This window comes from Lepus europaeus, chromosome 18 (genome assembly GCF_033115175.1).
Source record: "Lepus europaeus isolate LE1 chromosome 18, mLepTim1.pri, whole genome shotgun sequence".
Classification (NCBI taxonomy): Eukaryota; Metazoa; Chordata; class Mammalia; order Lagomorpha; family Leporidae; genus Lepus; species Lepus europaeus.
Window position 1 is genome coordinate 61312330 of NC_084844.1, and position 11790 is coordinate 61324119.

The window sequence follows — 11790 nt, forward strand, 5'->3', positions numbered from 1 at the left end:
TATTCTCGTTTTCTCTAGCCAAGTTGTATCTTAAAAACTTTATTTTATTCCTCATCATGTTAACTCTGCCACTTCTGGCATTTTGTTAGTACATCTGACAATTGGAAATGTAGACAATAGTATAGATAAAATGAAATGTACCAAGTAAAGTATTTATTTTTCTTCTGATACATATTTTGGAATTCTTCCAAAATTCCTATTGAGTGGCCTTGTTAAATTTAGTTGAATCCCTAGTTAGGACTTATTGGAGCCACTCTATTGATTACACCTATGAAACTTTGTTCATAAATGCATATAGAACCTGGGAAAGCTGATATATATCTTATGCTGTACAGACATAAGATGGAACATCTTTTTTATCCTTTTTCATTATATAATTTAAAAACAAATTTTAGGTTTTTCAATAGGATCAAATTGTGTACTTCTCAGAAATGTATACATACGGAGAACTCTAATTTATGTATTTTACATTTTCCTTCTTTAGATTTTTAAAAAGCTTTACTGAGATTGCTGCTGTGATATAGCAGGTACAGCCCAGTTCTGGCCATTGTGGCCAATTGGGAGTAAACCAGTGGCATGGAGACATCTCTGTCTCTGCTTCTCCCTATCTATAACTCTTCCTCTCAGATGAATAAATAAAGAAATGCTGTAAATATTTAAAAATAAAAAACAAAGAAGTCTGATCTTTCTCAATTTGCAGAATAAAGTCACTGAAAGGTAATTACCAGCCCAGAGATCACATGGCAATTTGAACGGCACGGTTCAGACATTGTATATAGAAAAATTGGGGACAGCGCCGTGGCTCACTTGGTTAATCCTCCATTTGCGGTGCCAGCATCCCATATGGGTGCCCAGTTCTAGTCCCGGTTGCTCCTCTTCCAGTCCAGCTCTCTGCTGTGGCCTGGGAAGGCAGTGGACTCTGGCACAATTTCTTGGGCCCCTGCACCCGCATCAGAGACCAGGAGATAGCACCTGGCTCTTGGCTTCAGATCTGCATAGCACCAGCCATAGCAGCCATTTAGTGGGTGAACCAATGGAAGGAAGGACTTTCTCAGTCTCTAATTTTTTTTATTTGACAGATAGTGTTAGTGCGAGAGACAGAGAGAAAGGTCTTCCTTCCATTGGTTCACTCCCAATGGCCACTATGGCTGGCATACTGAGCTAATCTGAAGCCAGGAGCCAGATGCTTCCTGCTGGTCTCCCATGCGGGTTCAGGGCCCAAGCACTTGGGCCAATCTCCACTGCCTTCCTGGGCCACAGCAGAGAGCTGGACTGGAAGAGGAGCAACCAGGACTAGAACCCATGGTGCCAGTGCCACAGGCGGAGGATTAGCCTAGTGAACCATGGCACCGGCCAGAAAAATATGTTTAAATTTTATGTTTAAAAAAAAATTTGGCTGGTGCCATGGCTCACTAGGCTAATCCTCCACCTGCAGTGCTGGTACCCCAGGTTCTAGTTCTGGTCCACACACCAGATTCTGTCCTGGTTGCTCCTGTTCCAGTCCAGCCCTTTGGTGTGGCCTGGGAGTATAGTGGACGATGGCCCAAATCCTTGGGACTTGCACCCACATGGGAAACCAGGAGAAGCACCTGGCTCCTGGCTTTGGATCAGTGCGGTGCGAAGGCTGCAGCGTCCATTGGAGGGTGAACCAATGGTAAAGGAAGACCTTTCTCTCTCTCTGTCTCTCTCACTGTCCACTCTGCCTGTCAAAATAAATAAATAAATAAAAATTTAAAAAAATAAAATTTTGACCAATACCTGTGGGTCAAGATTCAGTGCCTGATGACACTACCACTCAAATCCTCAAGAGCTTGAACATAATTTCATGTCCATTCTATTTTATATAGGAAAAGGAGTAGAAGCAGGAGGTCCTTGCACCTGTATATCTGTCTCTCTTCCTAATTCATGGGGGAAACCACAAATTAAGTGCAGATCTCAAAAAATAAAGTTTTGTTAAGTACTTAACTAAATGGAGTGATTAATAGATTAATTTCAGGAACTTTTGGATAAACAATTACCAAGAAGTGCAATTCCAAGTATTCATGAAGGTTTTAGAAGGCACTCACCCCAATTTCCAGCCATAATAATCCACTAAATGTATTCAAAAATTTTCCTTACTGCAAAATATGATGCATTGATGGATGAAAAATTGTTTTAGTAGGTAAGATCAAGCATCATTTTAATGTATTAAAAATGGGTTGTTCAGGAATATTGATATCTTTGAATATTTTAGGTTAAAAGAGTCCTAAAAGTCTTTTCCTGAGTATCTCTGAGAGTATATGATAATTAGGGGGGCCGGCACTTTTGTGCAGCAGATTAAATCCCTGGCCTGCAGCGCTGACATCCCATATGAAACCAATTTGAGTCATAGCTGCTCTACTTTTGATCCAGCTCTCTGCTATGGCCTGGGAAAGCAGTAGAAGTAGGCTGAAGTCCATGGGCCCCTGCAGCTGCATGGGAGACCCACAATAAACTCCTGGATCCTGGCTTTGGATCAGCTCAGCTCTGTTTGTTGTGGCCATTTGGAGAAAGAACTCGCAGATGGAAGACCTCTCTCTTGCTCTACCTCTCTCTGTAACTCTATCTTTCAAATAGATAAAATTTACAAAAGGAACAAGAAATATGAGAAGTTTTTAGAACCATATTTTAATTAAGAGATTTAAACATAATGAGGCCGGCGCCACGGCTCACTAGGCTAATCCTCCGTCTTGCAGTGCCAGCACACCAGGTTCTAGTCCCGTTCGGGGAGCCGGATTCTGTCCCAGTTGCCCCTCTTCCAGGCCAGCTCTCTGTTGTAGCCAGGGAGTGCAGTGGAGGATGACCCAAGTGCTTGGGTCCTGCACCCCATGGGAGACCAGGATAAGCACCTGGCTCCTGACTTCAGGTCAACACGGTGTGCCGGCCGCAGCGGCCATTGGAGGGTGAACCAATGGAAAAGGAGGACCTTTCTCTCTCTGTCTCTCTCACTGTCCACTCTGCCTGTCAAAAAAATAATAATGATAAATTTAAATACAATTCCCAAGAATTCTTTCCACATTTGAATTTCTCCACTTATATTATGTTTCTTTCAGTTGTATATATTTCAAAGATTAATGAGGACTTGATTATTATATGGGTATCTCATGTGATTAGACAAGTTCTGATGTATCCCCTCCATGTCCCAGGAGGCTGATCATCCAGCCGATATATGGATCATCTTCATTGCTTCCTAATGGAGGCCTGCACTGGTATCTGGGAATCTAGCCTCATCTGCCCATGATGTCAGCAGGTCAGGACCATGGGAAATCTCTCCTGGCCTCCTTCTCAGCATGTGCCATTCCAAACAATCCCACCATCTTCACAGAATTCCTGACCCTGGGGCTTTCCTCATATGCTCGAGAGCTGTGTGGTTGGTTTCTGTGTCTGTGGATGTTAGTGTGAGGGTGAAAGGAACCTTGGAGAGCAGGACAGGTGTCTGTCTCTTGGTGGCATAGGTGACAGTCATAGATCTGAGGTGTTATGTCATTTAGGTGCACCCTGTAGATCTTGGCTGGTCCAGGAAGGGACACCAATGCCACATCCTCAGTTCTGGAGCTGGAGAAAGGGTGAATAAGGTTGAGACTTTAAAGATATGTTTGTCAAAAATTGGTACACTGAAACCAATGTGTCTCCAGTTGTACAGAAGACAGCTCCAAAAGTTCTGTAGAAAGTCTGTTACTCTTCCACGGTGAAGTTGACATTTTCTCTATTTATGTATTCATGATTCTTTATTCATTCTATCACTCCTTTTTCTGCAGTGCAATGTAGAAAGAAAGCCAAGAAATTTTCTTTTAAATCCTTTCATTCACGTTTTCTTCCAGGTATGATTCAGGGCACCTCCAGATATTTCAAAGAAAATTAATACATCACCTGCTAATTGTGTACTTTTAAAAACATATTTATTTTATACATTTGAAAGACAGAGTCACAGAGAGTGATAAAGAGAGTGAGAGAGAGAGAGAGAGTCTTCCATGTGCTGGTTCATTCCCCAAAAGGCCACAATGGTCAGTGCTGAGCCAATGTACAGACAAGAGGCAGGATCCTTCTGTGTCTCTCACATAGGTGCCTGGGTCCATGCACTTGGTTCATCCTCCAGTACCTTCCCAGTTATATTAGCAGGAGTAGGATTTGAGGTGGAGAAGCCAGGACTCCAACTGGCACTCATATGGGATGCTGGCTCTGAGGACTGGGGCTTTAACCCACTGTGCAATAGCACTGACCCCTGTAAGGGGTTTTTTAAATTATTCTCAGGTTGCTGGCCCAAAGATTTAATTATTTATTAATTTATTTGAAAGGAAAGTAGAGATAGGGCGGGATGGGTAGTGAGGAAGTGATACCTTCCATCTATTGGTTCACTCACCAAATGGCCACAATAGTTGGCCAGGCCAAAGCCAGAAGCCAGGAACTCTATCTGGGTCTCCCATAACCTTGGAAGTGGAGTACCAAGGACTCAAATTGTCTGTCCACATGGGATGTCTGAATTGCAGGTGGAGGGTGCAGGCCTACCGGCCGCACCACAATGCTGGTTCTCAAACGAACCTCTCAAACAAATCTCTCTACATTTCCCTCAGTCACAAATGCAAATTATACTGCAGAATTTCTCAAGGTTTGTTCTTGGGTAAATAATTTCATTGCTTTTACTTTAATTTGTTATAATGTTATTTCAGTTCTTTAAATGTTTATGAGTAGAATAATTATAGAAAAAGCAAAAGCTACTTTCTATTTTTTCTTGAATCTCCTCCCTTATTTAAAAGTATTTATGAGCTTGATAGAGAAAGAAGTTGATGGAGTGAGAGAAAGCTAGAGAGCTCCCATGCACTTATTGACTGCCTAAATAATCATGCCAAGCAGAGGTGGGGCACAACTGAAGCCAAGAGTCAGGAATGGAATCTAGGACTTCCTCTTGGTTGGCATCACCTTGCTTCCCCTGTTCTGTGTTAGCTGGGAGCTGGAAACTGGAGCTGGCACTGAAATCCAACTTTGGAAATTTGATGCAGAGATAGAGTATCTGAGCTAGCATCATAAACACTAAGTTAAATGCCTACTGTCTCTTTTAAAATATTTTTTCTCTGCATTTCTTTGCATTGACTGTGCATGGTGTTTCCCTGGAAATTCTTCTCTGTTCAATCCCTTCATAGCTTCCCTGATGGTTTCTTGTCTTTTTCCCTGAATACTTCTACATTCTTCTGAACATTGCTCATTCCAGAGTGAATATTGTCCCCCTTTCAACCTACTGTGCAATGACCATTGACGTAGTCTGGTCTTTTGAGCTGAAACTCCTGTTTCCCTCCAGCTTGGGCATTTTTCCCCAGCCTTTATACCATAGGTTTGACCCCCTGTTGAATGCTTCTGTGTGGCTGTCCAAATGCTCAACAAATCTGAAATGAAATAGCATCCTTCCTTCTTCTTCCATACCCATGTAGAAGATATGCAACTGCCATTGTTTGTTATATGACAGAGTTGACCTGATGACCAGGAGTGTTCTATCCCAGGTGATGATAGCATTTGAAGAGCTGGCTGTGTACTTTACCTGGGAGGAATGGCAGAACATGAGCCAAGCTCAGAAAACCCTGTACAGGGATGTGATGCTGGAGACCTACAGCAGCCTCTCCTCCATGGGTGAGTGACACTCATCACATGCCCAATGGTAACATTTTCTCACTATTTGACAGATAAGTGAGCAGTATTTATAAAGTTTAATGAAGGACAGGTATAGAATTGGAGTCCATGTAGAGTCTGAATATCTACCATCTGAAAAGGAATTCAAATTGGAACACTGGTTGCATAGCTCCTAGACCAAGCTATTCACCTTCATTTAACCCAACGTAGTGATTTCACAAAGTCTTACATTGTTTCGCTTATTAGGACACTGCGTGACCAAACCTGACTTGATCTTCAAGTTGGAGCAAAGAGCAGAGCCCTGGATAGGGGAAGAATGCCTACATCAGAGCCTTCCAGGTCAGTGTGCATATTTCAGGCTGGGAGGCCAAGGTAGAAGTAGTGCAGCAGATGTTGAATGGTGCTCTTTCCATGGGTTTTTCCCAAATCTTACTTCAGACCCAGTTATTCTACAGTATCTATGGAGATCAGTATCTCTGGTAAAGGCAAAGGAAATGAAGTTTCATGTGAAAATCAACAACTGATCAAAACCTCCAGAATTACGTTTTATCACAGAGGAGTGTTCATAGAAAGAAATGAAAGGAGGTAACCCTGTTTGACAACTTCACAATGAGATAGAAATAATTTTCATGAAATTGTGCAGATTGTGGTCTCCAGAAAGAAATTCTTTAAATTGTTCTGAATATATAACCAAGGTGGTACATTGGGACTTTCTGTAACTGTTGTAGTTTTCAGAAGCTGAGGTTGTCAGGTTTCCTTAGAAATATGGGGAAACTGTAATAGAGTGCAGATAAATCAGTTTTTCATTAGAAAAATCCCACAAATGCTGTTTCCTTGGGAAGACAGAACATGAGACAACCACAGATGCAAATCTTGTCCCTTAAATGTGATCCTGCTTGGAATACAGACAATTTCACTCTTCTCCACCTGCAAGAAAATGATCCAGTAAAAGTTTCCCACCTTGATGGTTGAAATACCAGAGAGTAAAAAACACACTATTTTATAAAAATGAACTGGGAATAATGGGATAGTTAAAAATTGATTTCTAGGTAATAGGTGATTATTTTTACTAAACATATGTCATTTCTTTAAAATCTTAAATAGGTGTTTCATCTTTGTGAAAGGCAGAAAGTCAGTGAGAGGAAAAACAGGAGCAAGAGATTTCCTATTAGCTACCTCCCCAGATACCTGCAAGAGTTAGGTCTGACTAATTTGAAGCCAAAAGCCTGGCATTCCAACTATTCAAATGTGATGTATCACAGGGTCACAAGCACAAGAACCATTATCTGCTGCCCCCTAGTATACATTAGCAGAGACCTCTATTGGAAGCAGAGTAGCCTGGGCTTAAACTGGCACTGTTTTTGGATGCAGACATTCCAAGCAGTGACTTGTATTCATTTTGTTAATTTTATTTTCTCTCTTAAATAGAAGTAACTTCATTCCTTTTGCATGAATATTGATTTATTGACAACATTATTTTTTTTCTCTCTTCAGTTGCCATGAAAAGGGATGACCTGATTAGGAACAACCAGAAAAGTCAGGACAAAAATCTGACTCAGGATGTTATGAAAAATAAGAAGACATCAACTCCCAACATCGTTGAATTAAGAAAAACACTTCATTTGAGTTCAAACCATATTCCAAAACTGAGTATCAAAAAGAGAATCTATTCAGGAATGAAACCTGAAGAATACAATGTATATCACAATGTGCATGCCCACTGTGGGCCTGATCAACTACAAACTGGAGAAAAATTTGATGCTACTAAGGTACCTGGGAACACTCTAAAGTTCTGTGAGGCTCTTAATCAACAGCACAAAATTCAGACTGTGCAACAGGCTTTTGAACCAACTGGACAAGGGAAAGTCTTCAAAATGAAAAATGTATTTTGTAAATCGGAGAGGTGTTTTATGGTAGAAAGTAATACATCAACTGCCACTATTGGCAAGACAACTCAAATAGAACAAGATTCCCATAAAAATTCTAAACTCAGTATGCATCAACAAAGTCCCAGAAGAGAGAAAGTTTATGAATATACTAGTTCTTTGGAACCTGTCATTGACCAATCACATCTTAAAACAAATAATAGACCACTTATAGGGAAGAAACTATATGCATGTAAGCCTTGTGGAAAATCATTCAGTTATAAATCCTGCCATGCCATCCATCATGGTACTTTTGTAGTGGAAAACCCTCATGTGTTTAATGAACATGGAGAAGCTACTTACCAGAAGTCACATCTGATTAAACATCAGAGAATTCACAAACAGGAAAAGCCTTATGAATGCAATGACTGTGGAAAAACCTTTGGCTATAAAACAAACCTCATAAATCATCAGAGAATTCACACAGGGAATAAACCTTATGAATGTACTTATTGTGAAAAAGCTTTTGGCCTTAAGTCACACCTCATAACTCATCAACGAATTCACACAGGAGAGAAACCTCATGAATGCAATGACTGTGGAAAAGCCTTTGGCCAGAAGTCAAACCTCATAATGCATCAGAGAATTCACACAGGGGAGAAACCTTATGAATGTAATGACTGTGGAAAAGCCTTTGGAAAGAAGGCACACCTCATAAATCATCAGAGAATTCACACAGGAGAGAAACCTTATGAATGCAGTGATTGTGGAAAAGCCTTTGGCTATAAAGTAAACCTCATAAGTCATCAGAGAATTCACACAGGGGAGAAACCTTATGAATGCAATGACTGTGGAAAAATCTTTGGCCAGAAGTCAAACCTCATAAGTCATCAGAGAATTCACACAGGGAATAAACCTTATGAATGTAATAAGTGTGAAAAATCCTTTATTTGGAAGTCAGATCTCATCCTACATCAGAGAATTCACACAGGGGAGAAACCTTATGAATGCAATGAATGTGGAAAATCCTTTGGCTATAAAACAAACCTCAGAAAGCATCAGAGAATTCACACAGGGAATAAACCTTATGAATGCAATGAGTGTGGAAAAGCCTTTGGCCAGAAGGCACACCTCAGAAAGCATCAGAGAATTCACACAGGGGAGAAACCTTATGAATGCAGTGACTGTGGAAAAGCCTTTGGCCAGAAGTCAAACCTCATAAGACATCAGAGAATTCACACAGGGGAGAAACCTTATGAATGTAATGACTGTGGAAAAGCCTTTGGCCTTAAGTCACACCTCATTAAGCATGAGAGTATTCATACAGGGGAGAAATTTTATTTATGCAATGACTGCGGGAAAACCTTTGTCCAGAAGGCACACCTCATAAACCATCAGAGAATTCACACAGGGAAAAAACATGAATGCAATGACTGTGGAAAAGCCTTTCTGAGGAAGTCAGTTCTCATCCTACATCAGAGAAGTCACTCAGGGGAGAAACCTCATGAATGTAAAGGCTGTGGAAAAGTCTTTGCCCATAAGTCAAACCTCAAAAGGCATCAGAGAAGTCACACAGGGGATAATCCTTCTGAATGCAATGACTGTGGTAAAGCCTTTAGCTAAAAGTCAAGCCTTGTAAATCATTAAAGAAGCCACACGGGAGAAACCTTATGAATGTAATGACTGTGGAAAAGCCTTTATGTGCAATTCAGAACTCAATAAAATAGAGAAGTCACAGGAGAGAAACCTTATAATGGCAATAACTGTGCAGAAGCCTTTGGTAATATGTCAAACACCAGAAAGCATCAGAAAATTCACAAGGGGAGAAATATCATGAATAATGATGGTAGAAAGCCTTTGGGTATAATTCACAACTAACAAGACATCACAGAATTCACACAGGGAATTTTTCTCACAATTGCCTTTTTGTGCAAGTTTCATTTTGTCAAATGACAATTCATCAAGGAAGAACAATAAGATTATTATAAGTGTAGATATGCCTTTGGTGCCAGTCATACCTCATCAATCATAACAATTCACACGGGAAAAATCTTATGAATGTAATGATTCACAAAGCCTTTTACCATAATTTAGCCCTCCTTTCATATCATCAAATCCATACAGGGAAAAAACCCTTTGAAAGTAATCATGTGGAAAAGCCTGCACTTAGAAGTTATACCCCATAATACATCAGAGAATTCACGTGGGGGAGAAATCTTATAAATGTAATGAGTGTTGGAAAGCTTTGCCAAAATCTCAGTTACAACATTAGAGAATTCATAAAATGGAGATCTCATGAATGAAATAAACATGGGAAAGCTTTTTGTCATAGGTCATACCTCATAATCCATCATGGAATTTGAACAGAAGAGAGACTGAGAATATAATGAGGGGCCAGTGCTGTGGCTCCCTTGGTCAATCCTCTGCCTGTGGTGCTGCCAGGTTCTAGTCACGGTTGCTCCTATTCCAGTCCAGCTCTCTCCTGTGGCCCAGGAGGGCAGTGGAGGATGGCCCAAGTGTTTGGGCCCCTGCACCCGCATGGGCGACCAGGAGGATGCACCTGGCTCCTGGCTTCGTATTGGCATAATTCCAGCCATAGCAGTCATTTGGGGGTGTGAGCCAATGGAAGAAAGACCTTTGTCTCTGTCTCTAATGCTGTGAAATAAATAAATAAAATAATGAATGTGGAAGAGTTTTCCCTCAAATAACATTAAGTATTATGACAAAATCTGCTGGAAATCACATCTTATCCAACAGGGACTCATGTAAGGGAGAAAGCTTATAAATATTAATAGTGTGAAAAAAGCCACCTGTCAGAAATCTGTCATACATCAGAGAATTCAGATGAGGGTTTCTTTTTTTTAACTTTTATTTAATAAATAAATTTCCAAAATATAACTTTTAGATTATAGTGGCTTTTCCCCCCATAAGCTCCCTCCCACGCTCCACCATCCCATCTCTCACTCCCTCTCACATCTCATTCACATTAAGGTTCATTTTAAATTATCTTTATATGTAGAAGATCAATTTAGTATATACTAAGTAAAGATTTCAACACTTTACATCCACACACAGAAACATAGTATAAAGTACTGTTTGAGTACTAGTTATGTTGTTAATTCACATAGTACAACACATTAAGGACAGAGATCCTACATGGGGAGTAAGTGCACAGTGACTCCTGTTTTTGATTTAACAATTGACACTCTTATTTATGACATCAGTAATCACCCGAGGCTCTTGTCTTGAGCTACCATGGCTATTGAAGCCTCTTGAGTTTGCCAACTCTGATCTTTTTAGACATGGCCATGGTCAATGTGTAAGTTCTCTCCTCCCTTCAGTGAAAGGTACCTCCTTCTGTGATGGCTCATACTTTCTGCTTGGATCTCACTCAGAGATCTTTCATTTAGGTTTTGTTTTTTTGTTTTTTGTTTTTTATTTTGTTTTGTTTATTTTTGTTTTGTTTTTTTGCCACAGTGTCTTGGCTTTCCATGCCTGAAATCCTCTCATAGGCTTTTTAGCCAGATCCGAATGCCCTAAGGGCTGATTCTGAGGCCAGAGTGCTGTTTAGCAGGACACCTGCCATTTTATGAGTCTGCCGTGTATCCTGCTTCCCATGTTGTATGGTTCCCTCCTTTTTAATTCTATCAGTGAGTGTTAGCAGACAGTAGTCTTGTTTATATGATCCCTTTGACTGTTAATCCTTTCATTATGATCAATGATGAACTGAAACTGATCACTTGGACTAGTGAGATGGCATTGGTACATGCCACCTTGATGGGATTGAATTGGAATCCCCTGGCATGTTTCTAACTCTACCATTAGGGGTAAGTCCAGGTGAACATGTTCCAAACTGTACCTCTCCTCCCTCTGTTATTCCCACTCTTATATTTAACAAAGATCACTTTTCAGTTAAATTTCAACACTTAATAATGACTTTGCATTAATTACAGAGTTGAACCAATAGTATTAAGTAGGACAAAAGAAATACTGAAAGGGATAAAGTATTAAGTTGTACATTAATCGTCAGGATAGGGGCTGAACAAGTCACCATTTCTCATAGTGTCCATTTCACTTCAACAGGTTTCCCCTTTGGTGCTCAGTTAGTTGTCACCGTTCAGGGAGAACATATGATATTTGTCCTTTTGGGACTGGCTTATTTCACTCAGCATGATGTTTTCCAGATTCCTCCATCTTGTTGCAAATGACCGGATTTCATTTTTTTTGACTGCTGTATAGTATTCTATACAGTACATATCCCATAATTTCTTTATCCAGACTTCTGTTG

General features: G+C 40.3%; 1 protein-coding gene across 9 annotated transcripts in view; it reads left to right on the forward strand.

Annotated features, from left to right (window-relative positions):
• LOC133777157 (zinc finger protein 345-like) overlaps positions 1-10293 on the forward strand; it is a 51525-nt gene extending 41232 nt beyond the window's left edge. For 6 of the 9 annotated variants that reach the window (XM_062216622.1, XM_062216620.1, XM_062216624.1 and 3 more), the window contains 3 exons: positions 5511-5637; positions 5884-5976; positions 7132-10293. In XM_062216622.1, the coding sequence (XP_062072606.1) occupies positions 5514-5637; positions 5884-5976; positions 7132-9125 (2211 nt within the window). In that variant the 5' untranslated portion in view covers positions 5511-5513 and the 3' untranslated portion in view covers positions 9126-10293. Of the gene's footprint in view, positions 1-4830; positions 5638-5883; positions 5977-7131 lie in introns of those variants that run through there. The other 3 variants (XM_062216619.1, XM_062216618.1, XM_062216626.1) reach the window with 3 other exon arrangements.
• Positions 10294-11790: the final 1497 nt, after the last annotated feature.